Source organism: Caretta caretta, chromosome 7, assembly GCF_965140235.1.
Source record: "Caretta caretta isolate rCarCar2 chromosome 7, rCarCar1.hap1, whole genome shotgun sequence".
NCBI classification, from domain to species: Eukaryota; Metazoa; Chordata; order Testudines; family Cheloniidae; genus Caretta; species Caretta caretta.
The window spans coordinates 61,996,678-62,023,367 of NC_134212.1; the positions used below are offsets into that span (position 1 = coordinate 61,996,678).

General features: G+C 45.1%; 2 protein-coding genes across 6 annotated transcripts in view; one reads left to right on the forward strand and one right to left on the reverse strand.

The window, feature by feature from the left end:
* The window catches only part of AP3M1 (adaptor related protein complex 3 subunit mu 1), a 44,955-nt gene extending 39,185 nt beyond the window's left edge, over positions 1–5,770 (reverse strand). Inside the window, exon 1 of one of the 3 annotated variants that reach the window (XM_075130755.1) lies at positions 5,624–5,770. In XM_075130755.1, coding sequence (XP_074986856.1) covers positions 5,624–5,770 — 147 coding nt within the window. Of the gene's footprint in view, positions 1–5,219; positions 5,310–5,611 lie in introns of those variants that run through there. The other 2 variants (XM_048858481.2, XM_048858479.2) reach the window with 2 other exon arrangements.
* Positions 5,701–26,690, forward strand: part of ADK (adenosine kinase) — a 565,528-nt gene continuing 544,538 nt past the window's right edge. For all 3 annotated transcript variants that reach the window (XM_048858483.2, XM_048858492.2, XM_048858488.2), the window contains exon 1: positions 5,701–5,830. In XM_048858483.2, the coding sequence (XP_048714440.1) occupies positions 5,769–5,830 (62 nt within the window). In that variant the 5' untranslated portion in view covers positions 5,701–5,768. The remainder of the gene's footprint in view (positions 5,831–26,690) is intronic.

Sequence of the window (26,690 nt, forward strand, 5' to 3'; positions counted from 1 at the left end):
TAAACATTTACCTACAGTGTTTATAATTGAAACATTGCTGTGTCGTGGCTAGTTCATAAGAACCTGAAATGGACTAGAAACTTATTCATCTAAAGTTAGAATAAATATACAGCTTAAACAGCAATTAGATTTTTAGCAACTTCTCCCACTTTTAATAGCATTGCTATCAGTATCAAAGGGACAAGCTTCTGTCACCCTTATTCATGTTGACTAGCACTGTACTCATTACAGACCTATTGATTTTTAGAGGCATTACTCTGTGGATGAAGTCCATTGCTGTGCAGAAAGGACAGTAAAAAGCCACGGTGCCACTGAAGTGAGTTGTCTTTTGAGGGACGAAGTGGAATTCACATGGTGCATAGATCTTGTTCTAGCCCTCCGGACACCAGTGGACTTCACCCAGTAGGACTTAGGATCGCAGGATTAAAAATAAAAACACTTTTTCATGCCTATGTGGAATTTTCATGTATCTACGTACAGATAGAATCTGCTTTTGCCACTTTTCCGAGATTGAGTATTTTCAGTGACAAAATACAGAGCATATTACAGATTAAATCCTTGAGTTTTAGTAGCCAAAACCATTTGAGTTCTGTTTTGGTAAATGGAACAGGTTGTATACTGTTCTTAGCCTGTTACTGTAATCAAGATTATTTTTCTGTTACATCTCAAGTCTTCCTTTCACTTTGTACAACATCACTCCTATCAGTTTTAGTGGTTGCACTTGTAATTTACTTGTTTTACTTCTATTTTGCATGCAGAGTAGCTTTTCTTTCCTCCAATACTTTACACCACTTTGTATGAACCTATATTTCTATAGGTATCTGCATTTTATTATGTATCCTGCACTCAGCCAACTTCTTCCTCCATAAGCTTTTTGAGAGAGAGAAAAAGCCTGCCTCTTGAATTGGTTTTTGGCTCTTGGGCTAACCTTGTTGTCTTCATAAAATTCATAGTGCATTGCATTTAAATGGTTAGTAATACAAATGAATTATTAACTTAAAGGTTCCATTTTTCTCTCCATGTACATAAATGATTCAGTAAAAAGACTTTCCTTACTGTTAAGTTGCTTTATATTCAACATTTTAAAAGACTTTAGGGCTGGCAAACGATCAATCACGTGATAAATTAATCATGCGATAAACAAGAATACCATTTAAATATTTTTGGATGTTTTCTACATTTTCAAATATATCGATTTCAATTACAACATAGAATACAAAGTGTACAGAGCAAGGTATTTACATGCCAGATGTGCTAAAGATTCATGTGTCCCTTCATGCTTCAACCACCATTCCAGAGGACATGTCCATGCTGATGATGGGTTCTCCTCGATAATGCTCCAAAGCAGAGTGGACCAACGCATGTTCATTATCATCTCAGTCAGATGCTATCAGCAGAAGGTGGATTTTTCTTTTTTGGTGGTTCGGATTCTGTAGTTTCTGCATCGGAGTGCTGCTCTTTTTAGACTTCTGAAAAGATGCTCCACACCTTGTTGGTCTCAGATTTTGGACAGCACTTCAGATTCTTAAACCTTGGGTCAAGTGCTATAGCTTTTTTTTAGAAATCTCACATTGGTACCTTCTTTGTGTTTTATCAAATCTACTGTGAAAGTGTTCTTAAAACGAACATGTGCTGGATCATCATGTAAGACTGTTGTAAACAAATATATGCATAATGCACGTAAAACAGAGTGGGTAACATACAATTCTCCCCCAAGGAGTATAGTCTAATTTAATTAACGCACTTTAACAAGCATCAGCATGGCAGTAATTCCTCTGGAATGGTGGCCGAAGCATGAAGGGGCAAACGCAAGGTATGTATGTACGAGATATGCTAAACATTCAACACTGGCTACAAAAGTTACATGCGAACGCCAATTCTCACTTTTAGGTGACATTGTAAATAAGCAGGCAGCAGTATCTCCCATAAATGTATACAAACTTGTTTGTCTTAGCGGTTGACTGGACAAGAAGTAGGACTGAGTAGACTTGTAGACTCGGAAGTTTTACGTTGTTCCATAACTGCACTCAAAAACAAAACAATCTACAACTGTAAGTTACACTTTCATGATAAAGAGATTGCACTACAGTACTTGTATGAGGTGAACTAAAAATACTATTTTTCAGTGCAAATTTGTAAAAGATATAAAGTGAGCAGCGTACACTTTGTATTCTGTGTTGAAATAGAAATCAATGTTTGAAAGTATTGAAAAACATCCAAAAATATTTAATAAAATCAATTGGCATTATATTGTTTAACATTATAATTAATCGCAATTTTTAAAATCATCATTAATTTGTTAATCATGTGACTTATCTGCGATTAAATCAACAGCCCTACTATTTTGCTACAAGTAACACCTGAGAAACAACAACTGATAATTCTATTAGTCATCTTAATGCATACTTTGCTTACTTTGTGCACAGGGCAGTACTTTGACTAGTAAATTTTTATCTTTATTTGTATGGGCCTAGAAACAGGGGAGATAACTCACTTTAAAAACATTACAAAAACTAAAAATTGGCAGGGAGACTCAGGAGCAGCTGTAACTCCTTTTAAAAAACAAAAAACCCAACAAAACAAAAAGACCAAAAGCGACTACATTGCATGCTAATACTGTTCTCTTAATTAGTTAGACCAAGTAAGAGTAACCCCTTAAGTAGATAGCTGGGATGAAAGGTTCACTACCACTTTAAAGATGAGTACTACTGAGAATCACAACTGTGGTGTATTCAGCTCAACAGAAGAAGAGGGAGAAAAAAAGTACATGACAAAAAAAAAAAAGTGACAATGGGTTGGCTGTTGTCTTATGTTATAGTAACCGACAATAACATGGCTGCTTACTAAAACAAGTAACCCTTGTTGAGAGCAAAACGGAGGAAGGACAGTCTTGTGGTTAAGGCTCTGGGATTCAGGAAACACGAGTTCCATTCCCAGCTCTTCTACAGACTTTGTTTGATTGTCAGCAAGTCACTTAGTACCTCAGTTGTGTATAATATAGGAAATCAATCAATCATTTTTCCCCCCTCCTTTTTCTGAGATGGTAAGTTTTATGGATGAGCAACTGTTTCAATAGCTGCACATTCAGCTCAGAGTACAGCAGGTACCCACTCTGAGCTGGAGCCAGTTGGGGCTACTGGGATGGAACACAAAGCAATAACAGAAAAGGGACTAAACACAGAGAGCTGACTTTGAAACTAGTATTAAGGCTGTGTACACATGAGGGACTCTTACAAAAAATTCTTACTGATGCTACCACTGGTGAAGACTGCCCTGCTGGGAACACTAATGACAAGGCAAGGTGCTAGCAGCTCTTTTACATCCATCCATTAAATCTTTTCAGAGCAAGCGTCTCATGGTCCTGAAAAGGGCTGCTAAAAACTGAGCTGTATATACCAGTGCTCCCAACATCAATGCAATTAAACCAATGTTAGTAAGGATGGGAAACCATCAGAAAGTTTCCCCAGGCGTATACAAGATCCATTTGCAGTTAAGCTACTTTCAATACTAGTTCAACTGCACCAATTGCTGACAAATTATCAGCAACTGTTAAACTTCCTAGAATAGAAAAAGCTTCAGAGAAACCAAGTGTTACCAACAAGATATTGTTCCCCTGACTGTTCATAAACAATTAAAGGCAAAGCCAAAAAGTTATTTAGAACCACTAAAAAGATGTAACAAACCTAGCTAACCACATGACCATACTATTGTTAACTCCTCTCCCATCTTCCTGTTCTCACAGCATTGCTCAGATCACTTATTCAGATGTATATAAAATTTAGACTAAAACCTTTGCAGGGCCAAGGACATGTATTTAGTGATTTATAATGGGCCTAGAAAACTTAGGTGCTTTATAAATAACGATAAAATAAACTTTCACCACAGATCTTGACATAACGGACCACTTTGCTTAATATAATGTTACATTGCCTTAATATCAAGCTTCTTGACTGCACTGTTTTTGAAAGATTATGTGACTACTTCTGTGAAATACACATGGGTGTGGCTGTTAAAAATAAGTCTTTAAACTGACCCTTTCTCTGAGAAAGTCCTTACTTGAATTCTGAAGACTATTAAAATTGAAAGAATTTGCTTTTCTATGCACATTTACTTCTCACTCAGTTAGAATTTGCTTTTCTATGCATTTATTTCTCAGTTCAGACAATAAAAACAAAACACTCCACATAACTCTCAAATGAACTTTTAAGCACACAGTGCAAACCAAAATGTACTTCTGTCCCACACAAGTCTAGTGTTTTTATTTCTAACTTAGTTGTTAAAATCAGAGATTCTGAATTTACAGTATGTTAAGAAAATTAACCCCAAATTTAGAGTGTGAATGTGTATATATACACATACTCCTATTCTCATAGTTTTTAAAATCTATAATAAATGAGAACCTGAATATGATAAAAATTATATCACAGTTAAACTCTGAAACAAGCCTATTCTTGGGGGAAAAGGTTTCATACAATGATTGAAGTAGAAGATCTAAGACGTATTAGGACAGTAACAACTCATTTTCTCTTACAGCAAAGAAAGCTTCCAAGATCCAAAGCTAAATCAGTACAGTAGTAAAGATAGTTCTTATGAGTAAAATCCAATCTGAAAACCAAAGGCTCAGTACATAGCAAATTAAAACAGAATCAGATATTAGATCTCATTACAGCACAATTTATGGAGGGGAGACCGGAACAGTTACATTAACTGAAATGTATTTTAAATTTTGTAAAGTTAAAGGAGTTGCTTTGTGAAACTTAACTGGGTCTCTGTCAGACTTTGGGTTTTTAAGAATTTTTCATTAAAATGAATTTAACCAGACAGGAACTATTACCTAGCAAGAATGGAAGAACTAGAAACTGACACACACACACAACATAATACACCTTCGATTTCTCCCGAACTCTCTCTTCCCACAAAAAAACCCGCCACCTCAGCACTCCTTATTTGGCTGGACGACAGCCACGATTCTGTTAACACAAATTCTTAGCACTTCACAAACATTAACCAACATAAAAGTAATAAATTCTGAGGAACAGGAGTGGGATGAGTGCCTGGGACTTTCACGGTCGCACAAATGTATGCAGAACAAAGAGCCATCAATCTCTTTTCCAGAAGTATCAGCTCCTCCAGCTATCACAATAACATTTTAACTTTAAAAAACCCGGCCAGGACAGTAGACTATCCGCCCCCGAATTCCGGGGCTAAGACATATTCACCTGCCGCTCCCCGAGCCACCGCTCCCACTCAGAACAAGGACCCCGCTCCCCCAGAAACAGTGGCAAATATGGCTGCGAGGACCCCCCACAGCCCATGCCTCCTCCCCCAGACGCACGCACAGCCGTCTATGCGACTGCCTTCATCCGTGCAAGACTGTATGTTTGAATCGCCTGTGAATCTGCAAGAAATCTCGCCACGCTGGAGCCGCTTTGAGTTTGGCAAGCCGTGCATGGGCATCTGACCTCGGTGGCCAGTTAATTTAAGCCTGGTCATTATTTGCATAACAAAGAAGGAGGGGATTTGTATCAGATGCCCAAGGCGATATGATTCTCCAGCAATAAAGGCTGTTGCACTGATCCAGCAATTGCCACGTTATTTTAAAAGTGGGTACCCCGCTCCTGACCAATTCTTGAATCAGGCGCTCTGTAGCCCACTCAGCTCCGCGCCCCGCTGCTGCTGGCTGCTTGTTGCCCGGGTTGGAAGCTGAGCCGCTGCTACAAGGGGATCGTGACGAGGCCGGGGCTGCGCGCCTGCTGGGTACACTGAGCATGAAGATGGCAGCAGAGGAACCACAAGCCAAGAAGCCCAAGCTGGAACAAAACCAACTTAGGTAACAAATAAAAAGAGAGCGAGCGAGAGAGAATGAACGTCAGCTTCACCCCGAGAGCGTGCATGAAAAGGGGCAGCAGGGAGTGTTTGCTATTAAAGGGGTCTGTTGTCAATCTCACTCTGCCCCGGCTAAAGGTTAACACGTGCTGCTCAACTGAAGTGCAGCCTGAAAGTCACCCCCAGCAGGCGTGCACAGACCCAGTAGAACAGAACGGCTATTGTGTTACCGTGTAGCTGGGGGGTACTTGGGCAGCCTCTGTGCGACAATACAATCGAACAATTTAATGTGTTTGTGCGTAGTACAGTTACCGGCTTCTCTACAGCCGGCGCACGTTGTCAGTTCCTGGGTTGCTTTCTAGAAAATGCAGTATATCCAGCACAGGCACTCTAACCCTGAGGTAGTTTGTAACGGTTGAATATGTCGTTATAGGATTTGTATGTTTTTCTAGGATTCTTTAATTACACCCGTTACCTGTGGCTGCGGACCGGCGTACTCTTGACACTAACCTAGGGTTATGCTGAGATCGTCCCAGGGAGGAGGGTTCAGTCGTTAATGTGTTGCTGGTAGAATATTTAATTCTTTTCCTCCCCCTGTGAGTAGGTACCGGTATGTTGCTGGATTGTTTAGGTTGCTATCGGGGGGAGGGTGTTTCTGCCAAGCCCCCCAAGTCCTTCATTTTATCGCCATTGCATAAAGTATTCCAATCCAGGAGACAAATGTCAGTGAGTTGAAAATCGCAGCATAAAGAACAATGAGAACTTTGTTTTAAGCAGTCGGGTTTATCTTTCGGTACACAGGAGTTGTGGGTTTGCAATATCTTTTCCTACACGTGGTTGTATCATACATGGTGCCTGCAGTCTTGCTCTGAACTCCATGCATTTGGCGGAGAATAGAAAGTCTGTGTCATGTGCCATGAGGGGGAAGAGGATCGTTACACTTTCTTTCTGTCACGTGTAACCGGATTTTATATAGAACCAGATGATGTCCGTCCATGACACGCTTTAGGCATGAGTACCTAGGCACTTAGTAAGGGCACCTAGGTTCTTCCTATCATTTCAGGCCAATCAGTATTTGGAATAGGGGAAAATGGGATGGTTGCAAAGTGCAGATCAAAGCGTACTAAGAATCCAGCAGACAGCAGTGAAAGAAATAGTGTCCTCTTGAGGAAGTTGACAGTAGGAGCTGCAGTGGAGAGGAAAATGCCAGTCCCTGCTAGGTTTCAGAGGAACAGCCGTGTTAGTCTGTATTCGCAAAAAGAAAAGGAGTACTTGTGGCACCTTAGAGACTAACCAATTTATTTGAGCATGAGCTTTCGTGAGCTACAGCTCACTTCATCAGATGTTATACCGTGGAAACTGCAGCAGACTTTATATACACACAGAGAATATGAAACAATACCTCCTCCCACCCCACTGTCCTGCTGGTAATAGCTTATCTAAAGTGATGCTTATCTAAAGTGATCAACAGGTGGGCCATTTCCCGCACAAATCCAGGTTTTCTCACCCTCCACCCCCCCCACAAATTCACTCTCCTGCTGGTGCTAGCCCATCCAAAGTGACAACTCTTTACATAATCAAGTCGGGCTATTTCCTGCATAGATCCAGGTTTTCTCACATCCCCCCCACCCCCATACACACACAAACTCACTCTCCTGCTGGTAATAGCTCATCTAAACTGACCACTCTCCAAGTTTAAATCCAAGTTAAACCAGAACATCTGGGGGGGCCGGGGGGGGGTAGGAAAAAACAAGAGGAAACAGGCTACCTTGCATAATGACTTAGCCACTCCCAGTCTCTATTTAAGCCTAAATTAATAGTATCCAATTTGCAAATGAATTCCAATTCAGCAGTTTCTCGCTGGAGTCTGGATTTGAAGTTTTTTTGTTTTAAGATAGCGACCTTCATGTCTGTGATTGCGTGACCAGAGAGATTGAAGTGTTCTCCGACTGGTTTATGAATGTTATAATTCTTGACATCTGATTTGTGTCCATTTATTCTTTTACGTAGAGACTGTCCAGTTTGACCAATGTACATGGCAGAGGGGCATTGCTGGCACATGATGGCATATATCACATTGGTGGATGTGCAGGTGAACGAGCCTCTGATAGTGTGGCTGATGTTATTAGGCCCTGTGATGGTGTCCCCTGAATAGATATGTGGGCACAGTTGGCAACGGGCTTTGTTGCAAGGATAAGTTCCTGGGTTAGTGGTTCTGTTGTGTGGTATGTGGTTGTTGGCTGACAAAGGAGGTGCTGTTGTCATCATGAATAGGTCGGAATATGAACAAGAGGCTGCTCGGCAGCTCTCCAACACGAGTTTCTACAAGCCATTACCCTATGATCCCACTGAGAGTTACCAAAAGCAACTACAGCATTTGCTCAAGAAACTTCCTGAAAAAGCACAAGATCAAATCCGCACAGACTCACCCCTGGAACCCCGACCTGGGATATTCTATCTACTACCCAAGATCCATAAACCTGGAAATCCTGAGCGCCCCATCATCTCAGGCATTGGCACCCTGACAGCAGGATTGTCTGGCTATGTAGACTCCCTCCTCAGGCCCTACGCTACCAGCACTCCCAGCTACCTTCGAGACACCACTGACTTCCTGAGGAAACTTCAATCCATCGGTGATCTTCCTGATAACACCATCCTGGCTACTATGGATGTAGAAGCCCTCTACACCAACATTCCACACAAAGATGGATTACAAGCCGTCAAGAACACTATCCCCGATAATGTCACGGCTAACCTGGTGGCTGAACTTTGTGACTTTGTCCTTACCCATAACTATTTCACATTTGGGGACAAGGTATACCTTCAGATCAGCGGCACTGCTATGGGTACCCGCATGGCCCCACAGTATGCCAACATTTTTATGGCTGATTTAGAACAACGCTTCCTCAGCTCTCGTCCCCTAAAGCCCCTACTCTACTTGCGCTATATTGATGACATCTTCATCATCTGGACCCATGGAAAAGAAGCCCTTGAGGAATTCCACCATGATTTCAACAATTTCCATCCCACCACCAACCTCAGCCTGGTCCAGTCCACACAAGAGATCCACTTCCTGGACACTACAGTGCTAATAAACAATGGCCACATAAACACCACCCTATACCGGAAACCTACTGATCGCTATTCCTACCTGCATGCCTCCAGCTTTCACCCTGACCACACCACACGATCCATCGTCTACAGCCAAGCTCTGCGATACAATCGCATTTGCTCCAACCCCTCAGACAGAGACAAACACCTACAAGATCTCTGTCAAGCTTTCTTACAACTACAATACCCACCTGCAGAAGTAAAGAAACAGATTGATAGAGCCAGAAGAGTTCCCAGAAGTTACCTACTACAGGACAGGCCTAACAAAGAAAATAACAGAACGCCACTAGCGGTCACCTTCAGCCCCCAACTAAAACCCCTCCAACGCATTATTAAGGATCTACAACCTATCCTAAAGGATGACCCAACACTCTCACAAGTCTTGGGAGACAGGCCAGTCCTTGCCTACAGACAGCCCCGCAACCTGAAGCAAATACTCACCAACAACCACATACCACACAACAGAACCACTAACCCAGGAACTTATCCTTGCAACAAAGCCCGTTGCCAATTGTGCCCACATATCTATTCAGGGGACACCATCACAGGGCCTAATAACATCAGCCACACTATCAGAGGCTCGTTCACCTGCACATCTACCAATGTGATATGTGCCAGCAATGCCCCTCTGCCATGTACATTGGTCAAACTGGACAGTCTCTACGTAAAAGAATAAATGGACACAAATCAGATGTCAAGAATTATAACATTCATAAACCAGTCGGAGAACACTTCAATCTCTCTGGTCACGCAATCACAGACATGAAGGTCGCTATCTTAAAACAAAAAAACTTCAAATCCAGACTCCAGCGAGAAACTGCTGAATTGGAATTCATTTGCAAATTGGATACTATTAATTTAGGCTTAAATAGAGACTGGGAGTGGCTAAGTCATTATGCAAGGTAGCCTGTTTCCTCTTGTTTTTTCCTACCCCCCCCGCCCCCCCAGATGTTCTGGTTTAACTTGGATTTAAACTTGGAGAGTGGTCAGTTTAGATGAGCTATTACCAGCAGGAGAGTGAGTTTGTGTGTGTATGGGGGTGGGGGGGATGTGAGAAAACCTGGATCTATGCAGGAAATAGCCCGACTTGATTATGTAAAGAGTTGTCACTTTGGATGGGCTAGCACCAGCAGGAGAGTGAATTTGTGGGGGGGGGGTGGAGGGTGAGAAAACCTGGATTTGTGCTGGAAATGGCCCACCTGTTGATCACTTTAGATAAGCTATTACCAGCAGGACAGTGGGGTGGGAGGAGGTATTGTTTCATATTCTCTGTGTGTATATAAAGTCTGCTGCAGTTTCCACGGTATGCATCTGATGAAGTGAGCTGTAGCTCACGAAAGCTCATGCTCAAATAAATTGGTTAGTCTCTAAGGTGCCACAAGTAGTCCCTGCTAGTTCATTCAATGACTGATAAGGACACAGCTGCTGGGTGCCAGGAAGGAGAGTGCTACTATTAAGCCTCTGAGCGGAGGTAACTTCCTCACAGCTGTGTGGGGAGGTATCAAGTGGAGTGCCCCAAGGGTTGGTCCTCAGGCCGGTTTTGTTCAGTATCTTCATAAATGATCTGGATTGCACCCTCAGCAAGTTTGCAGATGACACTAAACTGGGAGTAGAGGTAGATACACTGGAGGGTAGGGATAGGATACAGAGGGCCCTAGACAAATTAGAGGATCGTGCCAAAAGAAATCTGAGGAGGTTCAACAGGGACAAGTGCAGAGTCCTGCACTTAGGACGGAAGAATCCCATGCACTGCTACAGACTAGGGACTGAATGGCTCGGCAGCAGTTCTGTAGAAAAGGACCTAGGGGTTACAGTGGACGAGAAGCTGGATACGAGTCAACAGTGTGCCCTTGTTGCCAAGAAGGCCAATGGCATTTTGGGATGTATAAGTAGGGTCATTGCCAGCAGATCGAGGGACTTGATCGTTCCCCTCTATTTGACATTGGTGAGGCCTCATCTGGAGTACTGTGTCCAGTTTTGGGCCCCACACTACAAGAAGGATGTGGAAAAATTGGAAAGAGTCCAGTGGAGGGCAACAAAAATGATTAGGGGACTGGAACACATAACTTATGAGGAGAGGCTGAGGGAGCTGGGATTGTTTAGTCTGCAGAAGAGAAGAAATGAGGGGGGATTTGATAGCTGCTTTCAACTACCTGAAAGGGGGTTCCAAAGAGGATGGATCTAGACTGTTCTCAGTGGTAGCTGATGACAGAACAAGGAGTAATGGTCTCAAGTTGCAGTGGGAGAGGTTTAGGTTGGATATTAGGAAAAACTTTTTCACTAGGAGGGTCGTAACACATTCCAGTGTTTCACCTAGGGAGGTGGTGGAATCTCCTTCCTTAGAAGTTTTTAAGGTCAGGTTTGACAGAGCCCTGGCTGGGGTGATTTAGTTGGGGATTTGTCCTGCTTTGAGCAGGGGGTTGGACTAGATGAGCTCCTGAGGTCCCTTCCAACCCTGATATTCTATGATTCTATCTGAGGGAAAATGACAGGTTTCAGAGGGGTAGCCGTGTTAGTCTGTCTCAGTTTAAAAACAAGGAGTCCTTGTGGCACCTTAGAGACTAACGCATTTATTTGGGCATAAGCTTTCGTGGGCTATAACCCACTTCATCAGATGCAGGGAGTGGAAAATACAGTAAGCAGGTATAAATATACAGCACATGAAAAGATGGGAGTTGCCTTACCACGTGGAGGGTCAGTGCTAAGGAGGCCAATTCAGTCATGCTGGGTGTGACCCATTCCCAATAGTTGACAAGAAGGGGTGAATATCAACAGAGGTAAAATTATTTTTTGTAGTGACCCCACCACTCCCAGTCTTTATTCAGGCCTAATTTGATGGTGTCAAGTTTGCAAATTAATTCTAGTTCCGCAGTTTCTTGTGGAAGTCTGTTTTTGAAGTTTTTTGTTGAAGAATGGTGACTTTTAAGTCTGTTATTGAGTGTCCAGGGAAATTGAGGTGCTCTCTTACTGGTTTTTGAATGTTACAGTTCTTGATATCTGATTTGTGTCCATTTATTCTTTTGCGTAGAGACTGTCCGGTTTGGCCAATGTACATGGCAGAGGGGCATTGCTGGCACATGACATATCACATTGGTAGATGTGCAGGTGAACAAATTAGTTCAAAGCAGGAAGCATGTTCAAAACAGGAGCATGTAGATAACCACATATGAATACAATCATCTTGGAATTTGATCTGGTTACAGTATTGCATAAGTGAACATCATAAAGCAATAAACAATTTGAAACATGGCTTGACAGAAGGGGCTTAGAGTCCAATGGTAACTAATCCTTTTTTAAAAAATGCAGCATTAAGCAAAGGTACTTTTAACACTGGGATGAGAACAGTCATGATAAAAAGTCACAGATTAACTATTCCTCCTAAATTAAGCTTGGCATTTTTTTTGTCAGTGCAGAAATCGGTGTATTTCAGTGATTTGTTTTTTTGGCAGATGAATGACTGTTTGAAGTCTAATAATAGGTGATGTTGACAATTGTGGATAATGGAAGAGGAAAAAATATCTGCACTGCAAAAACCAAAACCAACAAGAAAACCACCAAAACCAAGCAAATAAAATATTATTATAAGCAAAAATATAAATTTGTATTAAAAAAAAACTACAGTTAATGCCAGTGTCCTTAAAATAGTTCTTAGCATGAAGAGAGAGCAGGAATCCAACACTCTGCTCATATAGCCAAACACAGCGAACTGCATCTTAATCAGATCAAGTTCTACCTAAAAAGTTAAAGTAGATACACTTATATTTTAAAATGAACCATAGCACGTGTAATCCAACACTTCAGTAATAAAATATATTAAAAAAACTGAGGGGGCAATCTGTTGTGACTGAGAATCAAAGGATGTAACACAGAACCAAGAAGGGTTGAAAATTTACCAGGCAGCTACTAGCTGGAGGTCAGCAGGAAAGATGGAAACCTCTCCCAGCATGGTCCAAGGCCACTATCAAGTGGGAAGCTCAAAAGGAATGTTGGTTTTTTTTTTCCCCCAAATGGTGCTTTCTCTGGACTCTGGTGCTCCCTCACCTCCCCTTTAACATCCATCTGTGGTTAGTTGTTGTCTATCAAACTTAAAATTTCCCTCCTCAGTCAGTCACTATCAGTCATTATTTTTGCTATCCTTAATTTCCAAAACAGAATTAATTCAAGAGACATATAAAAAGAAATAACTACAGAATAAGCCAAGTAAAGAAACAATGTGGATCATCGTTAATGCTGTCCCAAAACAAGATATAAAGTCCATAATAGTTGTTTCATTGTTTACAATTAAAGGGTGCCTATAGACCTGACTATTGCATGCTATATATGGGGTGGTTATACCTTAAATTGAACCAGAAGCTGAAGTTGGGGCATGGCTACACTTGCAAGTTAGAGTGCATTAAAGTAGCCCTGGGTGCCCTAACTCATGACACGTTCACACTGGCAAGGCACGTAGAGCGCTCTGACTCCACGGCTGGAGCGCTCCTGGTAATCCACCTCCATGAGAAGCATAACGCTTGCTGTGCCATGGCTGGAGCACCGCGTCGCCAGTGTGGACGCCCTGGTCTGTTAGTGGGCTCTGATCGGCCTCCAGAAGTGTTGCACAATGCCTGTTCTAGCCACTCTGGTCATCACTTTGAACTCTACTGCCTTGCCCTTAGGTGACCAACCATCAGACCCGCCCTTTAAATCTCTGGGAATTTTGAAAATCCCCTTCCTGTTTACTCAGCAAGGCGTGGAGTGCTCTCAGCAAATCTTTCCAGGTGACCATGCCTCCATGCACCAGGTGATCCCCAGTACGGAGCAGTGGCGAGGTGCTGGACCTCATCAGTGTTTGGGGGGAGAAAGCTGTCCAGTCCCCAGCTGCGCTCCAGCCGTAGGAATTATGATTCCTTTGGGCAGATATCCAGGGACATGATGGAAAGGGGCCATGACCGGGACGCATTGTAGTGCAGGGTTAAAGTGAAGGAGCTCGGAATGCCTACCACAAAGCCTGTGAGGCAAACCGCCGCTCCAGTGCTGCCCCCGCGACCTGCCGTTTCTACAGAGAGCTGGACACAATACTTGGGGGTGACCCCACCTCTACTCCGAAGACCAACATGGACACTTCAGAGCTCAGCTCAACAAGGTAGTAGTAGGAGGAAAGCGGAAGCGAGGGTGCTGAGGAGGAAGGAGACAGCCCAGCAACCCCAGATGCATGCAGCCAGGAGCTGTTCTCAAGCCAGGAGGAAGGTAGCCAGTCGCAGCGGCCAGTGCTTGGGCAAGGACAAACAGCAGAGGAGGTGCCCGGTAAGCGGCTTTTATTTTGGGAAGGAAGTTGTTTGGTGTGGGCTCTTGGGGCGAGGAGGGTTAGGGCTGCATGCATGCCTAGACGCCGAATAGCGCGTTGATATGCTCTCTCACATCACGGTAATTGGCCTCAGTGATCACTTCAAAGATCTCATGCAAAAGCTAGCGCAGGTTCCTTGGCAGAGCTACTGTGCTCCTCGTCCCAGTAAGGCTAACATGTCCGCACCACTGTGCCGTGACAGGTGGGGGGACCATTCCTGCACACAGGCAAGCTGTGTATGGGCCAGGGTGGAAGCCGCATTGTAATAGAAGATCCTCCCTTGCTTCTCAGGGCACCCTCAGCAGCGAGATATATTCCAGGATGAACTCCTGTGGAAAATGTGGGGACAGTGTTGAGCATAGGGGCCCCCTACAGCAGCTGGCTCTCTCCAAGGCACAGAACCCCAGAGGACAGTACGCTGTGAAACAATCAGTCGCCCTTTACCTGGTTAGCGACTGGTTAGCGACTGATCGGTAGCCGTCTGGAGTTGCCAGCATCCAGATTGCAATAGCCACCCACTTCTCCACCGGCAGGGCAGCTCTCAATCTTGTGTCCTTGTGCCCCAGGGTGGGGGCGAGCTCATCACACAGACCCATGAAAGTGGCTTTTCTCATCTGAAAGTTCTGTAGCCACTGGTCGTCATCCCAGACTTGCATGATGATGTGATCCCAACTCTCGCTGCTGGTTTCCCGAGCCCAAAAGTGGCGATCCACTCTGGTGAGCATGTCCACGAATGACACAAGCAATCTAGTGTTGTAAGCGTTATGCGAATCAACATCATCCTCGGACTCCTCACTGTCACTTTGTAGCTTAAGGAGTAACTCGACTGCAAATGTGGACGGAAGCACAGGGATTCCTGGGATACGAAGCGATGCATCACGGGGCATTGGGACAGGACAGCGCCAGAATGGGAAGAGGTGCTCTGCGGGATAGCTGCCCATAATGCACCGCTCCCAATGCTGCTGCAACTGCTGCAAATGTGGCCATGCCAGTGCACTTGCAGCTGACAGTGTGAACACACTGCAGTGCTTTCCCTGCTGCGGTCTCCGAGGGCTGGTTTAACTCTCAGTGCTCTACAGCTGCAAGTGTAGCCAGGCCCTAATTTACATAAAACAGCAGCTTGCTTGACACACACAGGGCATGGCTACATTTGCAGATGTAGAGCGCTCTGAGTTAAACCAGCCTTTGTAGAGCGCAGTAGGGAAAGTGCTGAAGTCTGTCCACACTGACAGCTGCAAGCACTCTGGCATGTCCACATTTGCGGCACTTGCAGCGGCATTGGGAGCGGTGCATTGTGGGCAGCCATCCCTCAGAGTACCTCTTCCCATTCTGGCACTGTGGCTTATGGGGAGGGTGTGGGGCATTCTGGGTTCTGTCCCAACGCCCCGTGATGCATCGGTTCGTATCCTAGCAATCCCTCTGCTTCCTGCCACAATTGGTGCCATCTTTCAATGTTTTTGTACTGCCCACTCTATCTTTCCTTTTGGTCTGCGGGAATGGAGCCCGAACTGCTGAGGAATATGCTGATGAGTCTCGCCAGCACGTCACGTTTGGCAGATCCAAAGTGACAGTGAGGACTCCGACGATGATATCGACGCAAGTAACGCATACGACATGAGATTGCGTGTGGCATTCACGGAAATGCCCACCGCTATGGAACGGCGCTTTTGGGCTCGGGATGGTGGTGGGATCACATCATCATGCAAGTCTGGGATGACGAGCAGTGGCTGCAGAACTTTCAGATGAGAAAAGCCACTTTCATGGGACTGTGTGAGGAGCTTGCCCCACCCTGAGGGGCAAGGACACGAGATTGAGAGCTGCCCTGAGAGGGGAGAAGCAGGTGGCTATTGCAATCTGGAAGCTGGCAACTTCAGACAGCTACTGATCGGTTGCTAACCAGTTTGGAGTGGGGAAGTTGACCGTTGGAATCGTGTTGATGCAAGTTTGCAGGGCCATTAATCGCATCCTGCTCAGAAGAACTGTGACACCGGGTAACGTGCATGACATTGTGGTTGGCTTTGCACGAATGGGTTTCCCTAAATGCGGAGGGGCGATAGATGGCATGCATATTTCTATTCTGGCACCAGCCCACCTAGCCTCTGACTACGTTAATTGGAAGGGCTATGTCTCCATGGTTCTCCAGGCGCTTGTGGATCACCATGGGCATTTCATTGACATTAACGCAGGCTGGCCCAGAAAGGTGCATGACGCACACATCTTTCAGAACACTGGTCTGTGCAGGAAGCTGCAAGCCGGGACTTTTTTTCCCAGACCAGAAGATCACCGTAGGGGAAGTCGAAATGCCTATTGTGATCCTTGGAGACCCCGCTTACCCTTTAACGCCGTGGCTCATGAAACCCTACACAGGGAGCATTGACAGCAGCAAGGAGCGGTTCAACAACAGGCTGAGCCGGTGCAGAATGACTGTGGAGTGTGCTTTTGGCCATTTAAAGAGCCACTGGCCTCTCTGTATGGGAAGCTGGACCTGGCCGATAACAGCATCCCTACAGTTATATCTGCGCGCCGTACCCTCCATAACATTTGTGAAGGGAAGGGTGAAAGATTCACTCAGGCAGGGAACTTGGAGGTTCAACATCTGGAGGCTGAATTTGAACAGTCAGAGAGCAGGGCTATTAGAGGGGCCCAGCGCAGGGCTGCAAGGATTAGGGATGCCTTGAGGGAGCAATTTGAGGCTGAAAGCCACCAGTAATGTCTGATGCCCTGCACGGGAGTGAAGTGCAGTGGTTTCAATGTTAGTAGGAACATTGTGTGTTTGCTACTTATGATACACTGACTTGCAGTGCTTGTTGCTTTCCTGGGCTAAGGTATTGTTTACTTTATGCAATAATAAAGAATGTTTTCAAAGCAAAAACATCCATTTAATGAAAAGAAAATTCATTTTTTGAAAAGAAACAGAACTGCTTGGGAAACACAAAGGGCAAGGGGGTGGGGTGGGAAACGAAACAATTACAGGTTTGCGTCTGTCCCGTTATCATACTCAGCCTTCCTGTTTGGAGTGCTGTGCAATGAGTGCTGCACTTCAGGCTGGGTAAAATGCATGGTGATGGGGGATAAGTGCAGTGGGTAAGGGTCGTAGTTTTCAGGGCTGGGTGGTGAAGCTACCGGTGTTGGAGGCAGCTGGTGCTGATAAGAACCCGGATGTTGGGGAAAGTGGGTTAGAGGTAACATGGGGGCACAAGGGAAAGAGTTTTGGGACAAGGGCTGCGGGGGAGGAGGGTGCGGTAGTGCTCCGCCTGCATGGCTGTGAGCACCAAGATGGAGTCGGCTTGGCACTCCATGATGCTTAGCAGCCGCTCTGTGCTTTGGTGCCGGCAATCCACATTCTGCTGGCAGACCCTCTTTCCACTCTCCCGCCACTCCTGCGCTTTTTGATTTTCATGAAGGGAGTGCTGCATGACTTCATGCAGCATGTCCTCTTTGCTTCTACATGGCCTCTTCCTGATTCTTTGCAGCCTCTCGGCCAGTGATAACATGGATGGCTGGGATCTCAGGGTTGCATCTGTAAAGGCAAAATGCAACACTTAACAGAGGCAGAATTGTTCACAACAGAGAGAGGAATGATTCCCCCGTACTTAAGGGCAAGCACAGTCTACACAATAGCATAATTTGCCCGTCCCAAAGCAAGTGCACATAACCCACAGGAGCCCCAAAATGGTGAGTAAGCACAGGGTGAAGGGGGACTGATTCTTTCATGGCTGTACTGTCCTATGGGTTTCTGTGCCTTGGAGAGAGCCAACAGCTGCAAGGGGGGCCCTTTTCTGAACACTGTCCCCACATTTTCCACAGGAGTTCATCCTGGAATATATCTCGCTGCTGAGGGTGACCTGGGAAGCAAGGGAGGGTCTTCTACTACAGTGCGGCTTCTGTCCTGGCCCATCCATATGCAGCTTGCCTGTGTGCAGCAATGGTTCCCCGTGCCCGTCACGGCACAGTGGCACGGACATGTTAGCCTGACTGGGACAAGGACCACAGTGGCTCTCCCATGAAACCTGCACAAGCACATTGCCCAAGTTCTGGATGAGACCTTTGAAGAGATTACTGAGGCCGATTACCATGATGTGAGAGAGCACATCAACCCCCTATTCTGCATCGAGGCATCCATGCAGCCTTAACCCTCCTTGCCCCAAGAGCCTGCACCGAATAACTTACTTCCCAAAATAAAAGCTGCTTACTGGGAACCTCCTCTGGTGTTTGTCCTTCCCCAAGCATCATCTGCCGCGACTGGCTACCTTCCTCCTGGCTTGAGAACAGCTCCTTGTCCGCATGCATCTAGGGATGCTGTGGTGTCTTTCTCCTCCTCAGCACCCTCGCTTCTGCTTTCCGCCTCCTCCTCCTGCCCTTGTTGGACTGTGCTCTGAAGTGTCCATGGTGGTACTCAGAGTGGAGGTGGGGTCGCCCCCAAGTATTGTGTCCAGCTCTTTGTAAAAATGGCAGGTCGTGGGGGCAGGACCGGAGTGGCTGTTTGCCTCACGGGCTTTGCGGTAGGCATTCCGCAGCACCTTCACTTTAACCCCGCACTGGAGAGCGTCTTGGTCATGGCCCCTTTCTATCATGTCCCATGATATCCATCATGTCCCTTGAAGGTGTTGTAATTCCTACGGCTGGAGTGCAGCTAGGACTGGACAGCTTCCTCCCCCCAAACACTGATGAGGTCCAGCACTTTGCCATTGCTCCATACTGGGGATCACCTGGCACGTGGAGGCCTGGTCACCTGGAAAGATTCGCTGAGAGCACTCCACGCCTTGCTGAGTAAACAGGAAGGGGATTTTCAAAATTTCCAGAGAATTTAAAGGGCGGGTCTGATGGTTGGTCACCTAAGGGCAAGGCAGTAGAGTTCAAAGTGATGGCCAGAGTGGCTAGAACAGGCATTGTGGGACACTTCTGGAGGCCGATCAGAATGGATTAACATACCAGGGTGTCCACACTGGCGCCGCGGTGCTCCAGCGGGGGTGCATCAAACATCATTTCACTTGTCGAAGTGGAGTAAGAGGAGTGCTCTAGCCGCGGAGTCAGAGCGCTTTACGTGCCTTGCTAGTGTGGACGCGTCATGAGTTAGAGCACACTGGACTGCTTTAAAGTGCTCTAATTCGTAAGTGTAGCAATGCCCACACAGTATCTTGTGATAAGGATATTGCATTTTTGCCCTGAGATCTCCACTGGGTGCCAATTGACTTCTCAGCAGTGTGTAAAAGGCATTGTTTATGACATAATAAAGTCTTAAATGATCTGGGACCTACTTGAGAGACTCTCTCCCTGTGACATACTGCTTCAATTGTGATTCTTAGTTGGGTCTGGAATGGCTGTGTAGGATTGGAGTTTTAATAGGTCTTCTGACTGAGGAGTGTTTTGTAGGAGATGGGGAGAAGAAAATAACTGCTTGTTTGTTTTTGTTTTATTTTTGGGGTGGTGGTTGGTTTTTTTGTTGTTTTTTACATTGTGCTTTTCATTGGTTTCAGGATACCCGGAGCCTGTGATGGATGATGATTTAAGTTGTCTTTTTCGGGGGGAGGGGAGGGAGGAGAGTTAATAGAAAAAACTCAACAAACAAAAACTGTAATTTAGCAAAAAGAAAAGGAGTACTTGTGGCACCTTAGAGACTAACCAATTTATTTGAGCATAAGCTTTCGTGAGCTACAGCTCACTTCATCGGATGCATACTTACTAACACGGCTGTTACTCTGAAACCTGTATTTAGCAGTATTTAGGATCTAACCAGAATGGTTGCTGCAAAGGAAAATCATGCCTCACTAAACTTTAGAATGCTTTGAACTTGTCAGTAACTAGCTGATACCCAAAAATGGATGACATTATTTATTTAGACTCTCCAGTCGTCTGATCTTTGACTAAGCTCCTCCATATCAGATTACTAAAAGAAACACAGTAGTCATAGGGTGAGAGGTAAAATATTGTCAGGGATCAAAAATTGGCTAGGAAACAGAAAACAAATAAATGGTCCATTGCCATCATGGCAGAAAGTTAATGGTGTGGTGCCACATGATTCTATTGTAGGACCAGTGTAGCTTAATATATTTATCAGTGATCTGGAAAAAGGACTGAGCAGTGAGATGGTAAAATGTGCAGATGACACAAAATTGTGTAGGTTAGCCAAGTCTACAGAGGACTGTGAGGAACTTCAGAAAGACGTAACCAAGCTAGGTGAATGGGCAGCATGATGGCATGGCAAATTAAACTCAATGTTGATAAATGTAAAGTAGTTTGCATGGGTGGGAAAAATGTGAACTACTCATACACCTTACTGGGTTCTAAATTAACTTTACCAGCTCAGGGAAAGGACGTGGGCATCACTGTGGACAGCTCAAGGAAGAGCTCTGTTCATTGTACAGCTGTGATTTAAAAAAAAAAAGGGGGGCAAACAAAACGGTAGGTTATTTAAGGATAGGGATAGAGGCTAATACAGAAGATGTTATGTCATTGCATAAATTGCAATATATGTCATTGCATAAATTATTGCTGAGATTATAAAATAATTTGACAATTTCTCTAAAAAATTCTCTCTCTATATGTATATACGGAACAGGCAAATGAACAACTTCCTTGGGAGCTCTTTCTAGCAAATGCCATTTTTTCCTGTTATAAAGTCCTTTCAGCTACATTATCATTTTCCTGTGGATGCTCTGCATCTCTTATATTAATTGGATGGTCATGATGTAGATGGCAGTTTGAAGAAATTGATTTGTCTACATGCAGAATAGGTAAGCATTGAATTTTGGCAGTTGGTGTTTTAAACTAAAAATACAAAGCACAATATCCTCCTTTCTCTATTAGTATTAGGCAACTTATTCTCCTTAGACTAAGTTATCAAGCACACAATCGTTAATGGTTTTTAGGAAGAGTTGTTGCTCATAATTAAAGTTGAATTTGGGCCCTGGTCTATTTATCGATGTATTAAAAAAAATGCAAAGTTTTTTTTATTCATGTTATTTTACAGTTAGCTTCTTTGCTAAGTTACTAGTATTTCATGCATTTTAAAATTATTCCCTTTCCAGACTTCTTTCAAGTAAAGGAAGATTGCACAATTTTAGGGAAGAGGTTTTATTGTGTCTTCTTTCAGCTACCAATCCAAATAAACTCAACTGTAAACTAGATTGGTATCTTAAATAAACTCCAATAAATTTCCCATCTAGAAGTGAGCAATTCACTTCGTTTCATTTCTCTTGCTTTTTTCATTTCACCCTACTCTCTTTTATTTTTGTCCTTTGTTTTCACCCCCTCAGATCTGTGCATCTTTTTTCTTCCCAGATCCCCTTGTAGGGCCCAATTATGCAAACAGGTAAGCAGGTGCATAACTTTGTTCATATGAGTATTCTCATTGGCCACATGGGAACTGACTTCAGCGTGGCTCGATGCAGATGTGTGACTGTATGTATTAGCTTGCAATATTGGGTCCTGAAAGATGGATCAAACCTGAAAGACAGATAAAACCAATAAGTATATTGTTGACAGGTGGAAATTTAGGGAGTAATATTTTACAAAACTCTCTCTTTAGAAAGATGAGCAGAGCACAAAGGTGCTTTGGTTTCATTCTATGAGGGAATATGAGCAACAAACTTTCCCCTGGCTGCTGTTGGGACATAAATATATATCTTCCAAAGCAGTTAGTTGACTGGCCAACTGAAAAATGCCAGCATTATAATGATGAAGGATCTGTTTCACCTTATGTAGTTACTTAATTCTATAATTAGTAGTTAGGGCCCCACATGTCATTGCTCAAAACTTGAAGTAATCATGCCTGAGTTGCCAGAACAAAAATTACCCAGTGCAGTTTTTATTCTTGTCCATTATCAGATTGGAACAGAGACCTATTTATTTTGTTGTTTATTTAAATAATGTATTCATTTCATGCAGTGTATGAAGGGGTATACAAGCACTTTGGGGGTCACTGGAAAGAACTCTCTTGGGCTATAACCATCCGTATGTCCCCTCATTGTCTACATTGTCTCTCTGGGTTCACTGTTCCCAGCAAATATGCAGGTTTGATAATGAATTCTGAAATTCAATTGGATTCTTCCCAGGTCTTTTGTGAGTTCCTTTCTATCCAACTGGTCTGGGACAGAAGGACGGCAGCTGGGTAGCATTACTCATCTAATCAGGTCAGCTGATCTTACCTACAAATAAACTTGTAAGGTAACTGGAAATGGGGGGGGGGGAGAATTTCCTCTTCCCCCTTTTGTGTGGAAATTGTTGGAGAGTCAATGTGGACAAGTTGGGAGTGTAAAAGAAACTGTTGGATCTAGGGCTTAATTTTGGTTTACTCTGTTTTTTATTATTTGCTTATAGAGTGTGCATAACTGTATTATGGAGAGTGATAGCTTGTGATTGAGGGTTGTGATATTGAATTTGAGTTACTGGGGGGTGAGGAGGAAACAAACTATGTTTGTGGGGTTTTTGTCCACTTATACAGCGATGGTTCACAGATATCTTCAACTGTCCTTGGAGCCTTCCCACCAGGGTCCTGCCCTGCCCATGTGTAAGGTTATGTCTACACTACGAAATTAGGTCGAATTTATAGAAGTCGGTTTTTTAGAAATTGGTTTTATATATTCGAGTGTGTGTGTCCCCACAGAAAATGCTCTAAGTGCATTAAGTGCATTAACTCGGCGGAGCGCTTCCACAGTACCGAGGCAAGCGTCGACTTCCGGAGCATTGCACTGTGGGTAGCTATCCCACAGTTCCCGCAGTCTCCGCTGCCCATTGGAATTCTGGGTTGAGATCCCAATGCCTGATGGGGCTAAAACATTGTCGCGGGTGGTTCTGGGTACATATCGTCAGCCCCCCGTTCCCTCCCTCCCCCCGTGAAAGCAAGGGCAGACAATCATTTCGCGCCTTTTTTCCTGAGTTACCTGTGCAGACGCCATACCACGGCAAGCATGGAGCCCGCTCAGCTCACTTTGGCAATTAGGAGCACATTAACCACCACACGCATTATCCAGCAGTATATGCAGCACCAGAACATGGCAACGCGATACCGGGCGAGGAGACGACGTCAGCGCGGTCCCGTGAGTGATCAGGACATGGACACAGATTTCTCTGAAAGCATGGGCCCTGACAATGCATGCATCATGGTGCTAATCGGGCAGGTTCATGCTGTGGAACGCCGATTCTGGGCTCGGGAAACAAGCACAGACTGGTGGGACCGCATAGTGTTGCAGGTCTGGGACGATTCCCAGTGGCTGCGAAACTTTCGCATGCGTAGGGGCACTTTCATGGAACTTTGTGACTTGCTTTCCCCTGCCCTGAAGCGCATGAATACCAAGATGAGAGCAGCCCTCACAGTTGAGAAGCGAGTGGCGATAGCCCTGTGGAAGCTTGCAACGCCAGACAGCTACCGGTCAGTTGGGAATCAATTTGGAGTGGGCAAATCTACTGTGGGGGCTGCTGTGATGCAAGTAGCCCACGCAATCAAAGATCTGCTGATATCAAGGGTAGTGACCCTGGGAAATGTGCAGGTCATAGTGGATGGCTTTGCTGCAATGGGATTCCCTAACTGTGGTGGGGCTATAGACGGAACCCATATCCCTATCTTGGCACCGGAGCACCAAGCGGCCGAGTACATAAACCGCAAGGGGTACTTTTCGATAGTGCTGCAAGCTCTGGTGGATCACAAGGGACGTTTCACCAACATCAACGTGGGATGGCCGGGAAAGGTGCATGATGCTCGCATCTTCAGGAACTCTGGTCTGTTTCAAAAGCTGCAGGAAGGGACTTTATTCCCAGACCAGAAAATAACTGTTGGGGATGTTGAAATGCCTATATGTATCCTTGGGGACCCAGCCTACCCCTTAATGCCATGGCTCATGAAGCCGTACACAGGCAGCCTGGACAGTAGTCAGGAGCTGTTCAACTACAGGCTGAGCAAGTGCAGAATGGTGGTAGAATGTGCATTTGGATGTTTAAAGGCGCGCTGGCGCAGTTTACTGACTCGCTTAGACCTCAGCGAAACCAATATTCCCACTGTTATTACTGCTTGCTGTGTGCTCCACAATATCTGTGAGAGAAAGGGGGAGACGTTTATGGCGGGGTGGGAGGTTGAGGCAAATCGCCTAGCTGCTAGTTACGCGCAGCCAGACACCAGGGCGGTTAGAAGAGCACAGGAGGGCGCGGTACGCATCAGAGAAGCTTTGAAAACCAGTTTCATGACTGGCCAGGCTACGGTGTGAAAGTTCTGTTTGTTTCTCCTTGATGAACCCCCCCCGCCCCTTGGTTCACTCTACTTCCCTGTAAGCTAACCACCCTCCCCTCCTCCCTTTAATCATTGCTTGCAGAGGCAATAAAGTCATTGCTGCTTCACAGTCATGCATTCGTTATTCATTCATCACACAAATAGGGAGATGACTACCAAGGTATCCCAGGAGGGGTGGTGGAGGAGGGAAGGAAAATGCCACACAGCACTTTAAGCACAGCACTTTAAAAGTTTACAACTTTAAAATTTATTGAATGACAGCCTTCTTTTTTTTGGGCAATCCTCTGTGGTGGAGTGGCTGGTTGGCCGGAGGCCCCCCCACCGCGTTCTTGGGCGTCTGGGTGTGGAGACTATGGAACTTGGGGAGGAGGGCGGTTGGTTACAGAGGGGCAGCAGTGGCAGTCTGTGCTCCAGCTGCCTTTGCTGCAGCTCAACCATACACTGGAGCATACTGGTTTGGTCCTGCAGCAGCCTCAGCATTGAATCCTGCCTCCTCTCATCACGCTGCCGCCACATTTGAACTTCAGCCCTGTCTTCAGCCCGCCACTTACTCTCTTCAGCCCTCCACCTTTCCTCCCGGTCATTTTGTGCTTTCCTGCACTCTGACATTATTTGCCTCCACGCATTCGTCTGTGCTCTGTCAGTGTGGGAGGACAGCATGAGCTCGGAGAACATTTCATCGCGAGTGCGTTTTTTTTTCTTTCTAAGCTTCACTAGCCTCTGGGAAGGAGAAGATCCTGTGATCATTGAAACACATGCAGCTGGTGGAGAAAAAAAAAGGGACAGCGGTATTTAAAAAGACACATTTTATAAAACAGTCGCTACACTCTTTCAGGGTAAACCTTGCTGTTAACATTACATACATAGCACATGTGCTTTCGTTACAAGGTCGCATTTTGCCTCCTCTGAAGCACTTGCATGAGAGGAAAGTGATCAGGAACAGCCAGCATGGATTCACCAAGGGAAGGTCATGCCTGACTAATCTAATTGCCTTTTATGATGAGATTACTGGTTCTGTGGATGAAGGGAAAGCAGTGGATGTATTGTTTCTTGACTTTAGCAAAGCTTTTGACACGGTCTCCCACAGTATTCTGGTCAGCAAGTTAAGGAAGTATGGGCTGGATGAATGCACTACAAGGTGGGTAGAAAGCTGGCTAGATTGTCGGGCTCAACGGGTAGTGATCAATGGCTCCATATCTAGTTGGCAGCCAGTATCAAGTGGAGTACCCCAAGGGTCGGTCCTGGGGCCGGTTTTGTTCAATATCTTCATAAATGATCTGGAGGATGGTGTGGATTGCACTCTCAGCAAATTTGCGGATGATACTAAACTGGGAGGAGTGGTAGATACGCTGGAGGGGAGGGATAGGATACAGAAGGACCTAGACAAATTGGAGGATTGGGCCAAAAGAAATCTGATGAGGTTCAATAAGGATAAGTGCAGGGTCCTGCACTTAGGACGGAAGAACCCAATGCACAGCTACAGACTAGGGACCGAATGGCTAGGCAGCAGTTCTGCGGAAAAGGACCTAGGGGTGACAGTGGACGAGAAGCTGGATATGAGTCAGCAGTGTGCCCTTGTTGCCAAGAAGGCCAATGGCATTTTGGGATGTATAAGTAGGGGCATAGCGAGCAGATCGAGGGACGTGATCGTTCCCCTCTATTCGACATTGGTGAGGCCTCATCTGGAGTACTGTGTCCAGTTTTGGGCCCCACACTTCAAGAAGGATGTGGATAAATTGGAGAGAGTCCAGCGAAGGGCAACAAAAATGATTAGGGGACTGGAACACATGAGTTATGAGGAGAGGCTGAGGGAGCTGGGATTGTTTAGCCTGCAGAAGAGAAGAATGAGGGGGGATTTGATAGCTGCTTTCAACTACCTGAAAGGGGGTTCCAAAGAGGATGGCTCTAGACTGTTCTCAATGGTAGCAGATGACAGAACGAGGAGTAATGGTCTCAAGTTGCAGTGGGGGAGGTTTAGATTGGATATTAGGAAAAACTTTTTCACTAAGAGGGTGGTGAAACACTGGAATGCGTTACCTAGGGAGGTGGTAGAATCTCCTTCCTTAGAGGTTTTTAAGGTCAGGCTTGACAAAGCCCTGGCTGGGATGATTTAACTGGGAATTGGTCCTGCTTTGAGCAGGGGGTTGGACTAGATGACCTTCTGGGGTCCCTTCCAACCCTTATATTCTATGATTCTATGATTCTCCT